The sequence below is a fragment of the Ranitomeya imitator genome, chromosome 2, assembly GCF_032444005.1.
Source record: "Ranitomeya imitator isolate aRanImi1 chromosome 2, aRanImi1.pri, whole genome shotgun sequence".
In the NCBI taxonomy this organism is placed as follows: Eukaryota; Metazoa; Chordata; class Amphibia; order Anura; family Dendrobatidae; genus Ranitomeya; species Ranitomeya imitator.
In genome coordinates, this window is record NC_091283.1 from 44,276,218 (window position 1) to 44,300,762 (window position 24,545).

Here is a 24,545-nt window from a genome sequence, read left to right on the forward strand (position 1 = left end):
GCCACATATGGAGGACCATGGAAAACAGTAGACTGGGACCATGATTGCAAGTATGGTTTTGGTTTCCAAACCAAACTAGGGGCTACATGTAGAGACTAATCCAGAGGCCACATATAGAGACCATCTAGGCGCCACATATGAAGACCATTCCAGAGGCAATGCATGGAGACTAATTTAGGGGCAACACATGGAGATCAATTCAAGGGCCTCATACAGAGATCAATTCAGGGGCCTCATCTGGTGACCAATCTAGAGGACACATATGAAGAAAAATCCAGGGGCCACATATGAAGACCACTCCAGTTCACATATGGAGACACATCCAGGGGCCACATATAAAGATGATTCCAGAGGCACGTGTGGAGGTTGTAATGAATGGAAACAGAGGCACAGATGGGGAAGTTCACATTCATTTTTATTGAAGTTTAACAGGGAACCTCTGGACCACGGTCCAGGGGGCTCCGAAGGGGGCGTTACTACGTGAGCCCCAGACACCCGTGGTACGTCCCCTCGAACGGGGTCAGAATGGAATGCCTGGGAGACATGGGTGCTACTCTCAGTTAGACCCTGGACTTGTGGAAGCTGTTCAAGTGGCAGAGGTGGACAAGCAGGGTTAGCGGATGATGTGGAGCTAACCAGATGATACCGGGTGTATGGATAGGAGTTGGTACCAGCGGTACTGGCGTTGTGCAGAGGTGAGGACGGCAGATTGGCGGGATGAGATGGAACTTGCACAGCAGAACAGAAGTCGTCCAGGATAGCCGGGTAACAGGTAGCTGATGATCTGTGGAGACAGACAGTGTAAGTGGATCGCCCCCCCCAGTAGGGCAGTGTGGGTACTCGGATCCGGGCCCTTCTGTTCTCAGTGGGGATGTCACGGTGGCTGACCTGGTCCGTGGCCCTAGGGTGTCATCCGTTGTAAAATGGGGGAAAGGTCTTTAAAGGGTTAATGTTCGTGACGCCACCTGTGATATTCGGTAAGGGTGACTGACGCTGCTTAGGGGTCCGCTGAGGTGATGTTATGGCAGCTAGATGGTATACCTTCCCACAGGTGAAGTATGTCCCCAGGGCTTCCCATAGTGTAGATGGTGGATGGTGGATTATGTAAAGCACAGTGAATAACGAGGACACAAGGTTGCAGTCCAGCATCCACAGTCCAGGGTAGGGACCACAGGGTAGGCAGAGTCCGGCCGGTCTGAAGGCAAATCCAGAGTCCCCTTATCCAGGTGGAATTCAATAGCCTTCCTCTAGCACCTGAGTGTTGTAGTCCCTCCCTGCTGAGCAACTCGGTAAGGTCTTCACAACTATTGTAGGTGTTAAGTCTCTTCCTCTCTGTCCCCCTGACGGATAGGACAAACCCATATGACTGGTGGCCTGAGGCTTTTTATAGGGACCCTAGAGACTCCCCGGCCCCCACAAGTTGCCACCGTGCCTCCTGGGTATATGGTCAGGCAGCCAACGTGGAATCAACTGTCCTGCTAGTCTCTGAAGTAAAGCATAAAGATCCTTACTCCCCCGGTGTTCTGGCTACCGGTTACTGCGCTTCAGAAGGAGGCAGCCTGCTTCCAGCTGGTCTCCCCCTGATGTTCCTCTTCTTTTGCTATGACTTCGTTTCTCACTCACTGCAACACAATTCCTTTCAATGTCTCTTTCTTTGGATCCTGCCGGACGTGGGGCAGGCGCAGCTCCGTGAACCCTCGTTCTCCCACAGACCTCCGTCTGCTCTCCTCTCCTCGTTCTGACTTTCTGCCCAGACTACCAGTTTTACATAATTGTGAGGAGTGCCCTAATAAATAGAAGCATGGCTCCCACTGGTGGACTGGAGTGTGAAGTGTGTATTGTGGTTGTGATACCTGGACAGAAGATCTCCTTCATTGCCTTCAGACGTAACATCACTCCCCCTGGTGGAAGAATAACATTACTGCAACGACCAGGACTCTGGGGCGCTGCATAAGTGGAGTACTGACAGAGGACCTCAGAAACAGAAGCACATGCTAGCAGGAACCGGAAGGAAGCAACAGTGGATACTTGTTGCTCCGGCGCCCTCCCTATGGTGGAGGGGCTAGAAATAGTGCTCAACACGCCATTGGTCAGAAGCACTTTTGAAAAATGTGTGCTGTCTCTTTAAGAGACCGGGAGCAAGCGCGTGCGCGACCTAAGCACTCTGCCCGAGAACCTGCCAGCTGCGTGCCAGGAAGCAGAGGAGGAAGGAGAAGCAGAGGCCACACCCACACAGCACGGAGCCGGCACAGAGTGGGAGTCCCGATGGGGACCCTGTGAAGGTACAGGGGCCGGTCACAGGTGTAACAGAGGTCAATCTAAGGGCCACATATGAAGACTAATCCAGAGGCCATGTATTTATTATTATTATTATTATTTATTGTTATAGCGCCATTTATTCCATGGCGCTTTACATGTGAGGAGGGGTATACATAATAAAAACAAGTACAATAATCTTAAACAATACAAGTCATAACTGGTACAGGAGGAATGAGGACCCTGCCCGCGAAGGCTCACAATCTACAAGGGATGGGTGAGGATACAGTAGGCGAGGAATGTGTATGGATACCATATGTATAGATATGTATGGATACCAGTCTAGGGGCAACATATGGGGACCAATCTAAGGACTTCATATGGAGACCAATCCAGGGGCCTTGTATGAAGACCATTCCAAAGGCCATATATGGAGACCAATCTAAGGGGACACATATGAACACCACTGTATAGAGACCAATCAAAGGGCAACATGTGGAGATCAGTTCAAGGGCCTCATATGGGGATCAGTCCAAGGGACTCATATGGAGACCAATCCAGGGGCCTGATATAGAGACCAATCTAGAGGCCACATATAGAGACTACACCCGCTAGAGAACCCCAGAGTGGATATGCAACAAAATGAGTTGTCCCTGACAGGGTTAAATGCTTTAGACATGGTGAGATTGTGTTTCGTAAGTCTCTGGTTAATCTTGGTATGAAGCTCGCGGGATCCTCGCCTTGCTCTCACTGACACAGTTACACAGTTCCTCTTTGTCACCCTGCATTACTGAAAAGACACTCCCCGTAATAGACTGTTCCATCCCTCAGCATTGCATGTAATGACTCACGGGGGTCCTCCTAAGATCAGGACCTCAAGGTGAAGACGCTCGGCAGATCCCAAAGAGTGTTTCCACCACTCTCCCTTGCAACTTTCCTGCAGCATGAATCGCAAGGACAGCAAACGGTGAGGCTCTGCTTCCATTTGTGGTGAGACACCAGGAGTTGTGGTCTCCAGGTCTTGACTCCTTCACGGAGGTCACAAACCTGAAATACTGAGGTCCTTAAATTTATATTTAGTAGCTGATATTTGTATATTTTTAAGTATGGTAAGAGGGCCACCAGCCCGGTCTGTTTGCGACACATCAGTTTCCTGATTTTGGTCTTGATTTCTGCTTTTTACGGTGCTCAGAATATTGAAGGAGAAGGGCAGAATGCCATAGTTATTCTGCTAGAATCGGCCAGTCCAGATACAGATGTGAGTGAGTAGAATGAGAATGGAAAGTAGGAAAAGTTAGGAGAAGCTGCACAAAAAATTCAAGTAGTCCAAATAAGTAGACCACTAGCTCTCCATTGTATGAGCAATGTACCTTTAATGGGGATGCACATACTCTCCTGGGGTCTGTATTATGCAGATCATCTCCGTAATATGGCTCACCACATTACAGTCTATGGTGGTGAATTATTATGTCATGGTATTACAGATTAGTATAACATGGATCCCTCACACTTCGGCCATTGGTGAAAACTATTTTGAGGACTTACGCTACGAATTCCATTGCAAACTCCACTTATGAAATGTAAGATCTTATGGTTTATACAGTGGGGAAAAAAGTATTTAGTCAGCCACCAATTGTGCAAGCTCTCCCACTTAAAAAGATGAGAGAGGCCTGTAATTGACATCATAGGTAGACCACAACTATGAGAGTAAAAATGAGAAAACAAATCCAGAAAATCACCTTGTTTGAGATGGCAAGATTCATTTTGCAAATTATGGTGGAAAATAAATATATGGTCATTAACAAAACTTAATCTCAATATTTTGCTATATATCCGTTGTTGGCAATGACAGTGGTCAAACGTTTTCTGTAAGTCTTCACAAGGTTGGCACACACTGTTGGTGGTATGTTGGCCCATTCCTCCATGCAGATCTCCTCCAGAGAAGTGATGTTTTGGGCCTGCTGCTGGGCAACGCGGACTCTCAACTCCCTCCAAAGATTTTCTATGGAATTGAGATCTAGAGAGTGGCTAGGCCACTCCAGGACCTTCATTTGCTTCTTATGAAGCCACTCCTTCATTGCCTTGGTGGTGTGCTTGGGATTATTATCATGCTGAAAGACCCATCCACGTTTCATCTTCAATGCCCTTGCTGATGGAAGGAGGTTTGCACTCAAAATCTCACGATACATGGCCCCATTCATTCTTTTATGCACACGGATCAGTCGTCCTGGTCGCTTTGCAGATAAACAGACTCAAAGCATGATGTTGCCGCCCCCATGCTTCACAGTAGGTTTGGTGTTCTTTGGAAGCATTCTGTCTCATCCAAACATGACAAGTTTTGTTTCTACCAAACATTTCTACTTTGGTTTCATCAGACCATAAGACATTCTCCCAATACTCTTCTGAATAATCCAAATGCTCTCTAGCAAACTTCAGATGGGCCCGGACATGTACTGACTTAAGCATGGGGACACATCTGGCACTGCAGGATCTGAGTCCCTGGCGGCGTAGTGTGTTACTGATGGTAGCCTTTGTTACGGTGGTCCCAGCTCTATGCAGGTCACTCACTAGTTCCCCCCTTGTGGTTCTGGGATTTTTACTCACCGTTCTTGTGATCATTTTGACCCCATGGGGTGAGATCTTACATGGAGCCCCAGATTGAGGGAGACTATCAGTGGTCTTGTATGTCTTCCATTTTCTTATTATTGCTCCCACAGTTGATTTCATCACACCAAGCTGCTTGCCTACTGCAGATTGTCTTCCCAGCCTGGTGCAGGGCTACAATTTTGTTTCCGTGTCCTTCGACAGCTCTTTGGTCTTCACCATAGTGGAGTTTGGAGTGTGACTGTTTGAGGTTGTGGACAGTTGTCTTTTATACTGATAACAAGTTCAAACAGGTGCCATTACTACCGGTAATGAGTGGAGGACAGAGGAGCCTCTTAAAGAAGAAGTTACAGGTCTGTGAGAGCCAGAAATCTTGCATGTTATTAGGTACCAATTGCTTATTTTCCACCACAATTTGAAAAATAAATCTTTCCAAATCAGACAAGGTGATTTTCTGCATTTGTTTTCTCATTTTGACTCTCATAGTTGTGGTCTACCTATTGTTATGCCCACAGGGCTTGGGGAAATGTAGTGGACTCACTAGACCACTGTTGTAGCAGTGGTAGCTGTATACCCGGTACACAAGAGATAGGATAATGTGCTTCCAAAAAACACAGGTATTTATTTAAATGAAGCTTAAACAAACAGAAAGAGGTACCTGGAAGAAGAACCCTCTGGACTACAACACTGAACCACGTAGTGGAGCCCCGGGCAAGGTGTACCCCTATACAGGGATTCCCCCGTCACAACACCAGATGGCCTAAATGCCGCAGTACCCAGACCAGAGGGACGACCCGTACAGACCATATTAACAAGACGGTCGAATTCAGGTTCTGTCAGTGAAGAGAATCATGGAAGCTCTGTGTAGTTTCGGAAAGGCTGATCCAGCCGGCAGCAATATCTGGATGGTTCCGTGAGGAGCAGCTTAGTCAGCCTGTAGTGGAAACCGGAGAGTCCAGAAGGATCCAGAATAGGGAACTGCCAGCGGAGGATTCTGAGGAGACAGAGGAATTAGAAAACCGATAGTAATAAACTACACTTTGCAGAGCAGAGCACAGAAGAGTGTGACCTGAGCAGAAGGCCACAAACAACAGAAGCAGGGCGCACCTCCTAAGAGCATTTCCAGGAGACCTGCCAAGAGGATGCAGGTTCTTAGCAGAGAAAGGAGCCGCTGATCGTCTTGAGCCACGGACAGGGTGTGTGAAAGGTGCAGGTCTCCCTTCGCAGCAGAGACCAAACCTGCAGCTGAGAGCATGACACCTATGATGTCAATTACAGGCCTCTCTCATCTTTTTAAGTGGGACAACTTGCACAATTGGTCGCTGACTAAATACTTTTTTCCCCACTGTAGTTGGAAACCCCCTCAATATGAATAATGCAGATGATCAACTAGGGGTCATATGCTGCAAAGTCAGGACCGGATTGTCTTCTGGTGGGCCTTCAGGCACCTGATGCGATGGAGCCAGGCAGTAAATAAGCTACTCCCCTGTTAGGCCATGATTGGGTTGTCTTCTCCTGGACCTCCTGGGACCTGTATTATCCACACCTGTTATTTTGGCCTTACAAGTCAGTGACTTTCTCATACGAGAAAATCGTCTCAAGTTTCATCAGTGTTGTTTTATGAGTTTCTTCAGAGTTTGATTAGAGTCAATTTTTACCATCCAAGTTTGGTCAAAGTTTCATTAGTTAAGACCCGTTAATGGAGCAATTCTGGCATTTTGATTTCCTTTTCCTTTACAGCTTTTAAGAGACAGTTTAAATAATTCTATATTTTGATAGAGTTTTACTGACGCGGCAATGACAGATTTACTTAGATTTTTTACTTCTTTATTTTTGAACTGGAAAAAACTTTTATACTTTTTAAAACTTTTTTTATTATTTAGTCCCCCTTGGAGACTTGAACCTTTGATCATTAAAAAGTGCACTGAATCAGGTGATAACTTGCTGAGCGGTGGGTGCTTGACTGCTGGGACCTGCACCAATCTCAGATCGGGGAACTTCTACCCCCATTACGAGATGGCATGGCAGTTCGGAATCCCAATCGCCGTTCCTTTTGTTCCCTATGGAAAAAGCCTAGCGCAGCGTTCTGCAGCTCAGTAAGGAATTAAAGAAACTTAGGTTGCAGATGCGCCCTGCTCCATTCTAACAGGAATAAAAGTTCTCTGTGCTGCCGATCATTGCCCGTCCCAGCAGTCAGACTTCTATTGATTGACAAGTTATCACCCGTCAACCCTTTTTAGCGATCAGCTGTGACCTGTGGGAATACTTCACAGCAACTATATAATTTCCCCACAGTGCCTCCGCAGGAGAAATCAGGAATTACACCTTGCCCCATTCAAACCAATGGGTTATCAGTGTAATGCAGGATCGGTCCTTCAAGGCAAGAAGTTTTTCTTAAAAACCAAGGATTCTAAACACAGGACCTATTTTATCAACTCAGATTTTTATCTGAAAAGGCGTACATGAATGGGGAAAGTATCCTCATAAATAGGAGTTGATGTGCAGTACCTGCCAGCAGCCATTATTATTCTACAGAGTTGAGCTGTTCTGCTCCTTTCTGTATTTACACCAGAGGTAAAAACAGCAAGTGGGTGGGGGTGCCCAGTGTCGGACCCCCCCACCGTATATTGATGACCTGTCCAAAAAAATAGGTCATCATTGTTATAACAGTAGCTGACATTTCAGGAGAACTTGCAGCGGAATGTCTGTATCGGCCTCTAGCTCCTCCCCTTCCATAGAACTATACAAGCACCAACTGCCATCTCCTATCTCAGTAATGGGAATATCTGTCATCACTAAATACAGATTTTACCCCTGAATTGAGAGTGAAAAATTAATCCAGGAAGATAAAGATGCAGATCTTTCTGATAATCTCTATTGCCGAGTTGCTTATTTTTATGTGGACTATTGATTTATGAAATAACAATAAAAAAACAACTCTTACTCCTTATAGTGATGTGTTTATGGTTTTTACAGAAAGTCTCGCCTGGAGCTTACGAGTCAAACGATTAATGGTAATGGAGTCGTTGTCACTGTTAAGGGTCGGCATAGCCAGAGTCGGAGGAGAAGAAGGATGACTTGTCCGAGTGCGGCCGAGATTAACAGCGCTCTTGGGTCTGTCACATTGGAGCAACTGGGAAAGAGCTGCAGCCTGGAGGAACTGATGGAGAAATGCATACAGTCATTTGGTAAATACCCCAACACTCACCAGCGGGGTCAGGACACTGGAACAAGGCACCAAAAATATTTTGGTAGAACCTGAGGTTTGGCCACAGAAATTAAAGAAAACGTCAACTGGTGGTTCAACTAAGCACATAAATGTATCTAGGGCCCATTTTTGTGGGTGGGAGACAGGGCAATAACCCCAAGGCCCCTATTAGGTGGTCCTGTAAGACCCAATACCTAGGCAGTAAATTGAAACCACCCAGTAATATTAAAGGGGTTTTTCGTGCTTAGGGTCCAAGTCTGCTGAATTAGTCTATATGACTGCAGACTTGTGAATGCTCACTCTGCACGCTGTCAGGATTCTCCAGTGCTATTGCTGGGAGCTGGCTAGCCCGTGACCGCAAGTATTTAATTTGCATACAAGCAGTCACATGCCGACTAGACGTATGTGACCTCGCTCAATAGAAGTGAATTTAGTGAGGCTCAACACGTCTAGTTGGAATGTGGTCGGAAGTATGCAAAACTTATACATGCAGTCACATCACCGCCTGCAACAGAGAATCCTGACGGCGTGCGCTGTGAGAATTCACAAGTCTGCAGTCATATAGAGATACTGCAGACTTGAGCCCGAAACCTGGGCAACCCCTTTAATTGGAGTATGGTCCAGTTTAATGCAGTTTAATACTTTTCAGCCTATAGATTTGTATCAGGGGTTTTTATTTTGAGGCAAGCTGTAATTTTCTTCACTACCATTTTGGGTTTTATAAGACTTTCTGATCTTTTTTTTTTATTCCATTTGGGGAGGCAATGGGACCCCCCAATAAACTATGATTCTGCCATTTTCTTTTTTTCTTCAACCAAGTATGTAATTTTTCCGATTGTAACTTTTAGATACCGCTTTAGATTTTTTTTTACATGGGACTTAAGCAATATTGTAATCTTAGGCTAGGTTCATATTGCGTTAATGTGACCGCGCTAACGGACAGCGTTGCACGGCGAAATTAACACAATGGTGACGTGCATCACTAGCGCGTGCCATTTTCGGCACGCGCTAGCGATGTGCCGGTGTTTTGTGGCGCGCCGCGGACGCTGCTTGCAGCGTCCGCGGCACGCCCGAGGTCCGTTCCCCGCTTTCGCAGATCGGAGCGGGGACGTTTAACGCGACCCCATAAAACAACATTGCGTTAGCGCAATCCGCTAGCGCTAGGCGCTAAACGGATTGCTCTAACGCAATATGAACCTAGCCTTAGAGTGCATGCCCACGATCAGGAATAGCAGTGTTTTGTACACAGCTCACCTGCGCTGCATCCACAACGCTGCGTTCTACTATACAAGGACAGTGGATGGGATTTATAGAAGTCCCATGCCCACTGTGCTTCTATTTGACGCTGCATAACCTCGCCCGCAGTGCGGGTTTACGAGCCGCAGCATGTCAATTTCTACAGAAATTTCCACAATAGAATATATTGGATGTGGTGAATCCGCATTGTTCAAGGAACACAGGCGGATTTAACTCCATGATTGAACCAGACCACAAAGAAAATGCGAAATTGATAACGGAAATTTTGGCGCTTGTCTGTCAGGGCACAACGGGTCCACCGCTGGGCATATCACTGTGATAAACCTCCTTGCTCCCAAAGGTTTGATCTGCTGTACCTTGTCCAAAAGTGGTTGCAGCCGGACTCCTCTACCCCAGCGCAGATGGTAGAGCGTGCACTTCCTTCTGCACCCAATAGAGACTTAGGTTACCTAGGGAGAGCGCCGACATGCTGATGACTTGGTTGGACTTGTCGAAAGGTATCAGGGGGTCGACGGTTTCTTGGGGAGGCAACTCTTGCCATACTGATGGTCCCATTAGAGGGAGAAGGCTAAAAAGGGGGTGGGGCGTCCAAAGTCTAAGAAGGTGGCACAGGTCATGCCAAGGGTCACATCGGCAGGTGTAATGTCATAACTCTGGATGGGCTGGTTCTATCTCCGTCCTGGTCAGGTCTGGGTTAAAATAGTCCGCCTCTCTTTGGTTCTGGGGCAGCTATTTAATGCTGGTGGTTCCTGGGTTCTGAGTCGGTTATACTTCCGTCTACCCGGTTTGCAGGGACGGACTGGCCATTTGGCAATTCTGGCAAATGCCAGAAGGGCCTGTCTGGTTGTGGGCTGCCTTGACTGCTACAGTGTTAACAGAATTGGTGTTTTCAAGATACCCATACTGTATAGAGTTGTGACAGAGCACAAAGTCGCTTACTCCGTCACTTACCCCAGCAGGCCACGGGTATCATCTATATATATAATTGTCTAAGGTCCACTTCCGTCTGTCTGTCTTTCTGTCTGTAACGGAAATCCCGCATCGCTGATTGGTCGTGGCCGGGTGGGCGCGACCAATCAGCAACTGGCACAATCCGGCCGCGAATTGGCCCCTCCATACTCCCCTCCAGTCAGTGCCCCCTTCATACTCCCCTCCAGTCAGCGCCCACATAGCGTTTTAGCAGTCCGTTAACGCTGCCATTAACCCTTTAAGTGTGAGCAACGTTTTACTATTGATGCTGCTTATGCAGCATCAATAGTAAAAGCATATAATGTTAAAAATAATAATTAAAAAAAATCATTATATTCTCACCTTCCGGAGTCCACGGCAGCCATTCCCGCTCCTCGCGACGCTCCGGTCCCAAGAATGCATTGCGGCAATGACTCCAGATGACGTAGCGGTCTCACGAGACCGCTACATCATCACGGGTTATTGCCGCAAGGCATTACTGAGAACGGAGCGTCGCGAGGAGCATCGCTAAAGGCCTGGGTTGGATCCGGGGGCCGAAGGAAGGTGAGTATATAACTATTTTTTATTTTAATTCTTTTTTAACAGGGATATGGTGCCCACATTGCTATATACAACGTGGGCTGTGTTACATACTACGTGGGCTGTGTTATATACTGCGTGGGCTGTTATATACTGCGTGGCCTGTGTTATATACTGCGTGGGCTGTGCTGTATACTATGTGGGCTGTGCTATATACTGCGTGGGCTGTGTTATATACTGCATGGGCTGTGCTATATACTGCGTGTGCTGTGCTATATACTGCATGGGCTGTGCTATATACTGTGTGGATGTACTATACGTGGCTGTGCAAAATACTATGTGGCTGTGCAATATACTATGTGGCTGTGCAATATACTATGTGGCTGCTATATACTACGTGGGCTGTGCTATATACTGCGTGGGCTGTGCTATATACTACATGGGCTGTGTTATATACTACGTGGGCTGTGTTATGTACTGCGTGGGCTGTGCTATATACTATGTGGGCTGTTATATACTACGTGGCTGTGCTATATACTACGAGGGCTGGGTTATATACTGCGTGGGCTGTGCTATATACTACGTCGGTTGTGCTATATACTATGTGGGCTGTTATATACTACGTGGCTGTGGTATATACTACGTGGGCTGTGTTATATACTGCGTGGGCTGTGCTATATACTATGTGGGCTGTGCTATATACTATGTTGGCTGTGTTATATACTGCGTGTGCTGTGCTATATACTGTTGTGAATTCTGTGGCCAAGCTCCCTCCTGTGGTCGTGAGTGGTACTTCGGCTGGTTCTGTCTATGAGCTTCCTTTGGTGGATGAGAGTGGTACTGCGGCTTCTGAGTTTCCTTCCTCAGGTGATGAGGTTAAGTCGTTAGGTGCTGCTCTATTTAACTCCACCTGGTGCTTTGTTCCTGGCCTCCAGTCAATGTTCTAGTATTGGACTTGCTTCCTCCTGGATCGTTCCTGTGGCCTGTCTATCCTGCATAAGCTAAGTTCTGCTTGTGTTACTTTTGTTTGCTATTTTTTCTGTCCAGCTTGCTATATTGGTTTTTCTTGCTTGCTGGAAGCTCTGAGACGCAGAGGGAGCACCTTCGTACCGTTAGTCGGTGCGGAGGGTCTTTTTGCCCCTCTGCGTGGTTGTTTGTAGGTTTTTGTGTTGACCGCAAAGCTATCTTTCCTATCCTCGGTCTATTCAGTAAGTCGGGCCTCACTTTGCTAAATCTATTTCATCTCTGTGTTTGTATTTCATCTTTACTCACAGTCATTATATGTGGGGGGCTGCCTTTTCCTTTGGGGAATTTCTCTGAGGCAAGGTAGGCTTATTTTTCTATCTTCAGGGCTAGTTAGTTTCTCAGGCTGTGCCGAGTTGCATAGGGAGCGTTAGGCGCAATCCACGGCTACCTCTAGTGTGGTATGATAGGATTAGGGATTGCGGTCAGCATAATTTCCACGTCTCAGAGCTCGTCCTATGTTTTTGCTAAATGTCAGGTCACTTTGTGTGCTCTGAACTTCAAGGTCCACTGTGGTTCTGAATTACCTGTTCACAACAGTACTGGAGGCCCAAAGTACTAATGCTTCTCAATAGAGGGAAAAGAGAAGTTCTGAGACCATTTTTTTTTCTTTGCACTGTGTTCTGTCTTTCTTTTCCCCTTTACATCAGGGTGGTTCAGAACACAGGTGTGGACATGGACATTCAGGGTCTGTCCTCTTTGATGGATAATCTCACTATAAGAGTACAGAACATTCAAGATTTAGTGGTTCAGAATCCTATGTTAGAACCTAAAATTCCTATTCCTGAGTTATTTTCTGGAGATAGAGCTAAGTTTTTGAATTTTAAAAATAATTGTAAACTATTTCTGGCTTTGAAACCCCGCTCCTCTGGTGACCCAGTTCAACAAGTTAAGATCATTATTTCTTTATTACGTGGCGACCCTCAAGACTGGGCATTTTCCCTCGCGCCAGGAGATCCTGCATTATGTAATATTGATGCGTTTTTTCTGGCGCTCGGATTGCTGTACGACGAACCTAATTCAGTGGATCAGGCAGAGAAAAATTTGCTGGCTCTGTGTCAGGGTCAGGATGAGATAGAGATTTATTGTCAGAAGTTTAGAAAGTGGTCCGTGCTCACTCAATGGAATGAATGTGCGCTGGCAGCTATTTTCAGAAAGGGTCTCTCTGAAGCCCTTAAGGATGTCATGGTGGGATTTCCTATGCCTATTGGTCTAAATGAGTCTATGTCTTTAGCCATTCAGATCGGTCGACGCTTGCGTGAGCGTAAATCTGTGCACCATTTGGTGGTATTATCTGAGCATAAACCTGAGCCTATGCAGTGCGATAGGATTTTGACCAGAGCTGAAAGGCAAGAACACAGACGTCAGAATGGGCTGTGTTTCTACTGTGGTGATTCCACTCATGCTATCTCCGATTGTCCTAAGCGCACTAAGCGGTTCGCTAGGTCTGCCACCATTGGTACGGTACAGTCGAAATTTCTTTTGTCCGTTACTTTGATCTGCTCTTTGTCTTCCTATTCTGTCATGGCATTTGTGGATTCAGGTGCTGCCCTGAATTTGATGGACTTGGAGTTTGCTAGGCGCTGTGGGTTTGTCTTGGAGCCCTTGCAGTGTCTTATTCCATTGAGAGGAATTGATGCTACGCCTTTGGCCAAGAATAAGCCTCAGTATTGGACCCAGCTGACTATGTGCATGGCTCCAGCGCACCAGGAGGATATTCGCTTTCTGGTGTTGCATAATCTGCATGATGTGGTCGTGTTGGGGTTGCCATGGCTACAAGTCCATAACCCAGTATTAGATTGGAAATCAATGTCTGTGTCCAGCTGGGGTTGTCAGGGGGTACATGGTGATGTTCCATTTCTGTCTATCTCATCATCCACCCCTTCTGAGGTCCCAGAGTTCTTGTCGGATTACCGGGATGTATTCGATGAGCCCAAGTCCAATGCCCTACCTCCGCATAGGGATTGTGATTGTGCTATCGATTTGATTCCTGGTAGTAAGTTTCTTAAGGGTCGACTGTTTAATTTATCTGTACCTGAGCATGCCGCTATGCGGAGTTACGTGAAGGAGTCTTTGGAGAAGGGTCATATTCGCCCGTCATCGTCGCCATTGGGAGCGGGGTTCTTTTTTGTGGCCAAGAAGGATGGTTCGCTGAGACCTTGTATTGATTACCGCCTTCTAAATAAAATTACGGTCAAGTTTCAGTACCCCTTGCCGCTGCTGTCTGATTTGTTTGCTCGGATTAAGGGGGCTAGTTGGTTCACCAAGATAGATCTTCGTGGTGCGTATAATCTTGTGCGTATTAAACGGGGCGATGAATGGAAAACAGCATTTAATACGCCCGAAGGCCATTTTGAGTACCTGGTTATGCCATTCGGGCTTTCTAATGCTCCATCAGTGTTTCAGTCCTTTATGCATGACATCTTCCGAGAGTACCTGGATAAATTCCTGATTGTATACTTGGATGATATTTTGGTCTTCTCGGATGATTGGGAGTCTCATGTGAAGCAGGTCAGAATGGTGTTCCAGGTCCTGCGTGCTAATTCTTTGTTTGTGAAGGGGTCAAAGTGTCTCTTTGGTGTTCAGAAGGTTTCATTTTTGGGGTTCATTTTTTCTCCTTCTACTATCGAGATGGACCCTGTTAAAGTTCAGGCCATTTATGATTGGACTCAGCCAACATCCCTGAAGAGTCTGCAGAAGTTCCAGGGCTTTGCTAATTTTTATCGTCGCTTCATCAATAATTTTTCTAGTATTGCTAAACCGTTGACTGATTTAACCAAGTAGGGTGCTGATGTGGTCAATTGGTCTTCTGCTGCTGTGGAAGCTTTTCAGGAGTTGAAGCGTCATTTTTCTTCTGCCCCTGTGTTGTGCCAACCAGATGTTTCGCTTCCGTTCCAGGTCGAGGTTGATGCTTCTGAAATTGGAGCAGGGGCTGTTTTGTCGCAGAGAAGTTCTGATTGCTCGGTGTTGAAACCATGCGCCTTCTTTTCCAGGAAATTTTCGCCTGCTGAGCGAAATTATGATGTTGGCAATCGAGAGTTGCTAGCCATGAAGTGGGCATTCGAGGAGTGGCATCATTGGCTTGAAGGAGCTAAGCATCGCGTGGTGGTCTTGACTGATCACAAAAACTTGACTTATCTCGAGTCTGCCAAACGGTTGAATCCTAGACAGGCTCGTTGGTCGCTGTTTTTCTCCCGTTTTGACTTTGTGGTTTCGTACCTTCCGGGCTCTAAAAATGTGAAGGCGGATGCCCTGTCTAGGAGTTTTGTGCCCGATTCTCCGGGTTTGCCTGAGCCGGCGGGTATTCTCAAAGAGGGGGTAATTTTGTCTGCCATCTCCCCTGATTTGCGGCGGGTGCTGCAAAAATTTCAGGCTAATAGACCTGACCGTTGCCCAGCGGAGAAACTGTTTGTCCCTGATAGGTGGACGAATAAAGTTATCTCTGAGGTTCATTGTTCGGTGTTGGCTGGTCATCCTGGAATCTTTGGTACCAGAGATTTGGTGGCTAGATCCTTTTGGTGGCCGTCTCTGTCGCAGGATGTGCGTTCTTTTGTGCAGTCCTGTGGGATTTGTGCTTGGGCTAAGCCCTGCTGTTCTCGTGCCAGTGGGTTGCTTTTGCCCTTGCCGGTCCCGAAGAGGCCTTGGACACATATCTCTATGGATTTTATTTCGGATCTCCCCGTCTCTCAAAGAATGTCGGTCATTTGGGTGGTTTGTGATCGCTTCTCTAAGATGGTCCATTTGGTGCCCTTGTCTAGATTGCCTTCCTCCTCTGATTTGGTGCCATTGTTTTTCCAGCATGTGGTTCGTTTACATGGCATTCCAGAGAACATCATTTCTGACAGAGGTTCCCAGTTTGTTTCGAGGTTTTGGCGAGCCTTTTGTGCTAGGATGGGCATTGATTTGTCTTTTTCCTCGGCTTTCCATCCTCAGACAAATGGCCAGACTGAACGAACCAATCAGACCTTGGAAACATATCTGAGATGTTTTGTTTTTGCTGATCAGGATGATTGGGTGTCCTTTTTGCCTTTGGCCGAGTTCGCCCTTAATAATCGGGCCAGCTCGGCTACTTTGGTTTCGCCGTTTTTCTGCAATTCTGGGTTCCACCCTTGTTTCTCTTCAGGGCAGGTTGAGTCTTCGGACTGTCCTGGTGTGGATACTGTGGTGGATAGGTTGCAGCAGATTTGGACTCATGTAGTGGACAATTTGACCTTGTCCCAGGAGAAGGCTCAACGTTTCGCTAACCGCAGGCGCTGTGTGGGTCCCCGACTTCGTGTTGGGGATTTGGTTTGGTTGTCATCTCGTTATATTCCTATGAAGGTTTCCTCTCCTAAATTTAAGCCTCGTTTCATTGGTCCATATAGGATTTCTGAGGTTCTTAATCCTGTGTCTTTTCGTTTGACTCTTCCGGCTTCTTTTTCCATCCATAACGTGTTCCATAGGTCATTGTTGCGGAGATACGTGGTACCTGTGGTTCCATCTATTGATCCTCCTGCTCCGGTTTTGGTTGAAGGGGAATTGGAGTATATAGTGGAGAAGATTTTGGATTCTCGTGTTTCGAGGCGGAAACTCCAGTATCTGGTTAAGTGGAAAGGTTATGGTCAGGAAGATAATTCCTGGGTCTTTGCCTCTGATGTCCATGCTGCCGATCTGGTTCGTGCCTTTCATGTGGCTCATCCTGGCCGGCCTGGGGGCTCTGGTGAGGGTTCAGTGACCCCTCCTCAAGGGGGGGGTACTGTTGTGAATTCTGTGGCCAAGCTCCCTCCTGTGGTCGTGAGTGGTACTTCGGCTGGTTCTGTCTATGAGCTTCCTTTGGTGGATGAGAGTGGTACTGCGGCTTCTGCGTTTCCTTCCTCAGGTGATGAGGTTAAGTCGTTAGGTGCTGCTCTATTTAACTCCACCCGGTGCTTTGTTCCTGGCCTCCAGTCAATGTTCTAGTATTGGACTTGCTTCCTCCTGGATCGTTCCTGTGGCCTGTCTGTGATGAGGGAATAGCCGCCATCTTGGAACAGGATTACTACCAGATTGGCGTGACTCCATTTTGTCTCCTGGTCACAGGTCTGCAGCGAGGAACGCTGCTGGCCCCCACCTTTTCTAATGAATAAAGTTCCTATTAGTATGCTAACGGGCTGAGCTCAGTGTAAACTGTAGACGGTATTTCAAAGCTCCATGAGGAAACCACGCCACCAGGGGGCTTGGAAATGCTTGGGGGCTTAATTAAAACACGCATGCCAAGTGGCCACTGGATACACATCTATTATGGCAGCCCAGCCGAACCGTCTTTAACATGGAATTGTGAATTATTGACGCATCGTCCAAGGTACAGGCTCATAAAAAATATTCTCCTTGCCCTAAAGAAATTGTGCATCTAACAGTGCGACTCCCGTGTCCGTGGGAGGCCTGAAACCCGAGATATAGAGATCAGCCTCCCACAGGGACCGAATGGGTCCAGGTTTGATCCCAGTACGACCGGCAGAACAAACCACAGGCGCTGGTACTGCCCGTGTGCTGATCCGATCATCCTGAGGGAAGTTGTCCCCTTTATTAGATATTGGAATAAATCTTGCAGGGAGGCAGAGGGGGTGGAGATTGCTGAACCCACCCAGCTGCAGGCGGGGGGCTCAGCCAGGTTTTAAGAGCTGAAGACACTAGGAGAAGTCTCTCACTCCACAGAAGAAGACGATGATGATGTCTTAAGGAACAGGGTATGCCAGCCAGAGGGGAGCAAGCACACGCTTTCTGGGGGCTGCCCGGTAACTAAGTTTGGACCTGCGGAATGCTGCGCGCCCCCGGCTTCCACAAGCGACCTTCAGCCTGGTAAATTGACCTCCAGCTTTATACCTTTAAGCCTTGTATTATTGTTGTTATATTGTACTCTGACTGTAACTCTTGATATATTGTGATTGTATATTTCTTGTAATTATCTAGTGCGCCCTTAAGGCAATTAAATCATAAATTAATTTTGGGCTGATCCTTTTACTCTGATTGCGAATCTTAGAATACCCAGTGTGGGTAACAGGGCAGTCTCCCCGGCAGCCATTTGCTCGAGGTGCAGTTCCTTTACTGACCTGAGAGACAAAGGGGGCGCCGGAGAGCTGGGCCTTTGTAGTGACGTCACGGATTGGTGACGTGGTAGGAAGGGGTAATCCTTCTCAGTGGTGGCAGCGTACGTGGGATCAGAGTAATAGTGTGCGTGGGACCCCTACTCCCAGACACTAAAGACTACCAGCAGTAACTTTCACTGCTGGGGTCTTAAGGTCAGCCCAGCACTAGACGGTCAGAGTGTAGATATAATAAGTTGTGTGCAAGGTCAGGGTTACAGCTGTGTCAGTAACCAGAGGTTCCAAAGATGGCAGAGGGCACCAGGAGTGCAGTGAGGGCGCAGGCCAGTGCTATGGCCTATGAGGAGGTGGTGGTGGACGGTACTGTTCCAGGCGAGGAGGAGCTCAGCCCAGACTCCCCAAGGAGCCAGCCACCCGTGCTTAGTCCGGAAAGGGACTACCCACCACCTGCCCGCCCCAGCCTGTCCACATCAGAGGCCCTTGTTGCAGCGGCAGTGGCACGTCTCGAGGCGGGTAATGAAGATGCCTATATGAGACTCATGGCAGCTACAGAGAAAGCAGCGGAGGCCGAGCGTGCAGAACGCCGTGAAGCGGCGGAGCGAGCAGAGAGAGTGGCAGAGCGAGAGCGGGCAGAACGCCGTGAGGCAGCGGAGCAAGCAGCGGCAGAGAGAGCAGCGGAGCGCCAGCACCGACTGGAGATGGCTCAACGCGGGCTCCCGCTGAACGCCCCAGCACCGCCAGAGTCCAGGGTTTCTAAAGTCCGGGCCGAGGACTTCCCTCTGCTTGAGAAGGATGGAGACCTGGATTCCTTCTTGCTGGCCTTTGAAAGGACCTGCCTTCAACACCATCTGGCCCCGGATCAGTGGGCAAGATACCTGACCCCCCGTTTAAGGGGTAAGTCCCTGGAAGTTTTGGGGGACCTACCTGCCGGGGCGGAGCAGGACTACAGCAGCATCAAGCGGGCCCTGATCCAGCACTACAACCTCACCCCAGAGTCCTACCGCAAGAAGTTCCTGAGCCTGCAGCGGGGCCCAAAGGACACCTGGACCGACCACATGCGGGCGTTGCTGAGAGCTGCAGAGCACTGGACCTCGGGTCTAGCGCTCACCACCCGCCAGGAGGACCAGGAACTGTTCGTCATGGAGCAGTTTTTGTGGAACTGCCCAGAGGACCTCCAGCAGTTCCTCCGTGACCGGAAACCGAAGGGGGCTTCTGCTACAGCCGCCCTGGCAGACGAGTATGCCAATAACAGGGCGCCTGAGCCGAAGAAGCCTGCCAGCAGCACCTGGAGAGGGGGTAAGCCCAATCCTGCCCCTGTTCCCCCAGCCCCCAGAGTGCAAGGGGTGTACCCCCCTGCTGCCCTCTCCAGGCCAGGCGCAGAACCCAGACGTTGTCATCACTGCAACCAGCTGGGGCACTTCAAGACAGCATGTCCCCAGCGTCTTAAGGCCCCATCCCTGTCCCCGAAACCGTCCACTGTTTTATGTGTGGGAGGGGGTGGTGGGGGGTCCCTGGACAATTACCAACCCGTCACTATCGGCCGCTCAGCGGTCATGGGACTGCGGGACACAGACTTGGTACCGGGGAAAACCCTTTCCGTCTCCGGAATTGGAGGCGTGGAGCCGGCGCTGCCTGTCGCCAAGGTGTTTTTGGACTGGGGCGCCGGGAGGGGAATGCGGGAGGTGGGAGTAACGTCAAATATTCCTGCTAATGTATTACTTGGGACCGATTTGGGGCGGCTAGTGTCTCAGTATGTGGCCACTGAACCCCCAAGTTCGGCTCCCCAAGAATGTCATGACTCTACTGTGAATGTTGATGTGTTGAATGTGCCTCCAACAGTGGGGGAGGGAGTGAAACCTGAGGGTACTCCATGCACTGACACCACACACACGGGACTCACGGGAAGGACAGGTGAGGAGACTGTAGGGGAGAGCTCAGAGGTGGAGGGAGGGGCTGCTATGGGCAGTGTAGGGCCCCTAAGTGAATCCAGCCTGCTGAGTCTAGGACCCCTGCAGGAAGAGGAACAGGCCATGGGGGGAGGAGGCGTCCCGGGAGAGGAGCCACCAGGTAAGACCCCAGGGAAGGAGTTCCCCACACCCGGGATGTCAGGAGGGCAGGAAAGTCTGCCTGACCCGGTGACTTGGTCAGGGGCCGGGGGGAAGCAGGCACTACCCATGGGCACAGCGGTCGTGGCCGCTGTCACCCGGAGTGGGAGCGCCGGAGCCCAAGGAGCCTTGCAGAGGTCCGACGGCTTCCCCCTCTCTGACCAAGTGGCTGCCGAGTCAGACAGCGGCCAGGAGACAGATCACGGGGAGCTGACAGCGGATGTGGCGGTGTCGTCCATTCTCGCCACATCGAGTCAGGGATTTCAGGCAGTGTTGGAAGCCGACGCTAGCCTGAAAGCTCTCAAGGAGCAGGCGGCACAGCCTCCTGGGGAGTCAGACCGCGAGCTGGTGGTCTGGGACCAGGGACGGCTGTACCGGGTATCGGTCCAGCAGGGTTCACCGGAGGCGTGGCCCAGGGACCGACAGTTAGTGGTACCCTATCCGTTCAGGGCGGAATTGTTGCGGATAGCCCACGAGATTCCCATGGCCGGACACCTAGGGATCGCTAAAACCAGGGCCAGGCTAGCGCAGCATTTCTACTGGCCTGGAATGAGGACCGAGGTAATTGCCTACTGCCGTTCGTGTGACACCTGTCAGAGGGTGGAGAAGGTGGGGCCAAATTAATTTTGGGCTGATCCTTTTACTCTGATTGCGAATCTTAGAATACCCAGTGTGGGTAACAGGGCAGTCTCCCCGGCAGCCATTTGCTCGAGGTGCAGTTCCTTTACTGACCTGAGAGACAAAGGGGGCGCCGGAGAGCTGGGCCTTTGTAGTGACGTCACGGATTGGTGACGTGGTAGGAAGGGGTAATCCTTCTCACTGTCTATCCTGCATAAGCTAAGTTCTGCTTGTGTTACTTTTGTTTGCTATTTTTTCTGTCCAGCTTGCTATATTGGTTTTTCTTGCTTGCTGGAAGCTCTGAGACGCAGAGGGAGCACCTCCGTACCGTTAGTCGTGCGGAGGGTCTTTTTGCCCCTCTGCGTGGTTGTTTGTAGGTTTTTGTGTTGACCGCAAAGCTATCTTTCCTATCCTCGGTCTATTCAGTAAGTCGGGCCTCACTTTGCTAAATCTATTTCATCTCTGTGTTTGTATTTCATATTTACTCACAGTCATTATATGTGGGGGGTTGCCTTTTCCTTTGGGGAATTTCTCTGAGGCAAGGTAGGCTTATTTTTCTATCTTCAGGGCTAGTTAGTTTCTCAGGCTGTGCCGAGTTGCATAGGGAGCGTTAGGCGCAATCCACGGCTACCTCTAGTGTGGTATGATAGGATTAGGGATTGCGGTCAGCATAGTTTCCACGTCTCAGAGCTCGTCCTATGTTTTTGCTAAATGTCAGGTCACTTTGTGTGCTCTGAACTTCAAGGTCCACTGTGGTTCTGAATTACCTGTTCATAACAATATACTGTGTGGATGTACTATACGTGGCTTTGCAATATACTATGTGGCTGTGCAATATACTACGTGGCTGTTATATGCTACATGGGCTGTGCTATATACTACGTGGGCTGTGCTATATACTACGTGGCCTGTGTTATATACTACGTGAGCTGTGTTATATACTGCGTGGGCTGTGTTATGTACTGCGTGGGCTGTGTTATATACTACGTCGCTGTGCTATATACTACGTAGGCTGTGCTATATACTACGTGACTGTGCTATATACTACGTGGCTGTGCTATATAATACGTGGGCTGTGTTATATGCTACGTGGGCTGTGAGACTCTTTTGCCCGGGGCCCTCAAAACCTGGAGCTGGCCCTGGCTTCACTGATTGGTCGCGCCCGGCCGGCCGTGACCAATCAGCGACAGACGCAATTGGCGCAGGATTTGAACCACGCTTCGCTAATTGGTCACGCCCGGCCAGCCGAATCCTGTGTATTCATTGCATTATTCTGAAATCTTCATAAATAAGCTACATACAGTACATATTCTAGAATACCCGATGCGTTAGAATCGGGCCAACATCTAGTTAGAAATATTGGTCTTGTCGTAAATCTTGTTTTCCTCCATCAAGGGTAATATTAGTAATATATTCCCATCTGGTTCTTGGGGACGGGGACAGCATGGGCCTGTGTGATTTCAAATGCCAGGGCTGAATTTCATCCCCAGTCCGTACCTGCCAGTTTGAGATAGCTGACCTAGGTTATTCGTTTGTAATCGTTGTGCCTCCGTGCATGTGTGCCTTGCTGTGTATGACCCGGTTTGCCCCGACTACTGCCCCTGTTTTCTGCTTGGTACTTCTCTGTCTGTCCTGGCTTTCTGACCCCTTGGCTTGTCTTTGACTAATCTGCTGTTTTGCCCCTTGGAACCTCACTCTCATCTGGCTCCCGGCCCTCGGCTTGTCCTTTGACTACGTCTCTGTCCTAGTACTCTGTGCCTTGCGTTTTTTGGAGACCCACCATTCTCGCGCGGTAGCTCCACCCCATTGTCCCTGCAGTGATCACGTGACCAGCCTAATTCAGGTCCTGCGTGCACTGCGTGCCTCATTTCTCCCTCTCCCTGTGCTCCCGCTAGCGCCCCCTTAGGCTGCCTCTCTATGACACCAGGCAGTGTCATTACATGCAATTTTCTGGAGATGTCACGGCCCAGATTATATAGCTGCCCAATGTTCCCAGACCACCAAGCAAATGGACTGTAGCATGGGATACCGGTGTTAATTGTATGCATATCCTGCCTGTCGTGTGGACTGTCCACCTGGCGAGAGGCCCCAAGCTTATCCTGTAAATGTTAATGGTCTGAAAATGACTGGACTGCTAGATTAAAGGAGCTTGGTGACCCTCGTGAGGGCCATACTCTCTCTCCAGCTGGTCCCTGTGAAAAATGTGGGTGTCCGCTGCAATCACGGGGATGCTAAAGACTATCCGGTGGCCAAAATGGTAATTGAGACAGCCTGAGGTACTGAGTCCCATGGGGTAGAAGTGGTCCATGATTTATTACACCCAATTATCATAGGACGGGACTTTGTGTTGGGACTTTTAGGGGATGGGCTAACTGAAAAAAAAACCTTTATAAAATATAACTTTAAGGTTTGTTAAAAGTTATACTTTATAAGGGTTTTTTTCAGTTTGCCTTCTAGTGTCAGCCTTCTATATATCTATTCATGTTAGATTGAATTTTGGGGGAGGGGAAGAGACCTCGTTTGCTCGGTTAAGAGACAGGGGTCCCTGAAGAAGTCTCACCAACCCCAGAGTCTGAAGGGTTTCCCTTCTGTGCAATTGTGGGAAATGAGGAGGTAGTATCCTCTGAGACCAACATTCCGGATATAGGGGTGACGGGAGAAAATTTTGGGTCTGCCCAACATATGGACCTAAAAAAGAAGCATTCAATAAGGTAACCATTGTAAACAGCATTGCACAGATCTCCTTATATTATGATGAGTGGTGATTTATTGTACTGGGATATTAAAGGTCAGAGAGGAAATAGTGGAGCAATTGTTGATACAAGGACCCTATAAACGGAGAGTGTTGGACATGGCCCATTCACATATCTTGGGTGGCCATTTGGGTGTGTTGACAAAACCCAAGAACGGGTCATGTGGAATTTTTATTGGCCAAGATGTCACCCAGAAATCCTAATGTATTGCAAGTCTTGTCCCACTTGCCAGTTAATCGCTCATACCGTTCACTTCCGAAATTCCCTTATGCCACTACCCATCAAGGTAGGGCAAGACAGAGATCCTGTTGAAACTTCATGTTTGCTGGTTAAGCCAGATGGGGACATTGAAGATATCACAATAGCCAAGGTGCTGTCGAAGGCCTAAAATCAGCAACGTCAGGAATTGCTGCGGCATGTGTTCTCAGGTTTGCCATGGTGTACAGATGTCTTAGAACACAATGTTCTGATGGAACCCCATGTAACATAGTAACATAGTAACATAGTAACATAGTTAGTAAGGCCGAAAAAAGACATTTGTCCATCCAGTTCAGCCTATATTCCATCATAATAAATACCCAGATCTACGTCCTTCTACAGAACCTAATAATTGTATGATACAATATTGTTCTGCTCCAGGAAGACATCCAGGCCTCTCTTGAACCCCTCGACTGAGTTCGCCATCACCACCTCCTCAGGCAAGCAATTCCAGATTCTCACTGCCCTAACAGTAAAGAATCCTCTTCTATGTTGGTGGAAAAACCTTCTCTCCTCCAGACGCAAAGAATGCCCCCTTGTGCCCGTCACCTTCCTTGGTATAAACAGATCCTCAGCGAGATATTTGTATTGTCCCCTTATATACTTATACATGGTTATTAGATCGCCCCTCAGTCGTCTTTTTTCTAGACTAAATAATCCTAATTTCGCTAATCTATCTGGGTATTGTAGTTCTCCCATCCCCTTTATTAATTTTGTTGCCCTCCTTTGTACTCTCTCTAGTTCCATTATATCCTTCCTGAGCACCGGTGCCCAAAACTGGACACAGTACTCCATGTGCGGTCTAACTAGGGATTTGTACAGAGGCAGTATAATGCTCTCATCATGTGTATCCAGACCTCTTTTAATGCACCCCATGATCCTGTTTGCCTTGGCAGCTGCTGCCTGGCACTGG

General features: G+C 48.4%; 1 protein-coding gene across 1 annotated transcript in view; it reads left to right on the plus strand.

Moving 5' to 3' along the window:
• The first annotated feature begins 3,087 nt into the window (after window positions 1–3,087).
• The window catches only part of RASGRP4 (RAS guanyl releasing protein 4), a 70,940-nt gene continuing 49,482 nt past the window's right edge, over window positions 3,088–24,545 (plus strand). The window contains exons 1-2 of the mRNA XM_069746588.1: window positions 3,088–3,223; window positions 7,837–8,048. Coding sequence (XP_069602689.1) covers window positions 3,201–3,223; window positions 7,837–8,048 — 235 coding nt within the window. The 5' untranslated portion in view covers window positions 3,088–3,200. The remainder of the gene's footprint in view (window positions 3,224–7,836; window positions 8,049–24,545) is intronic.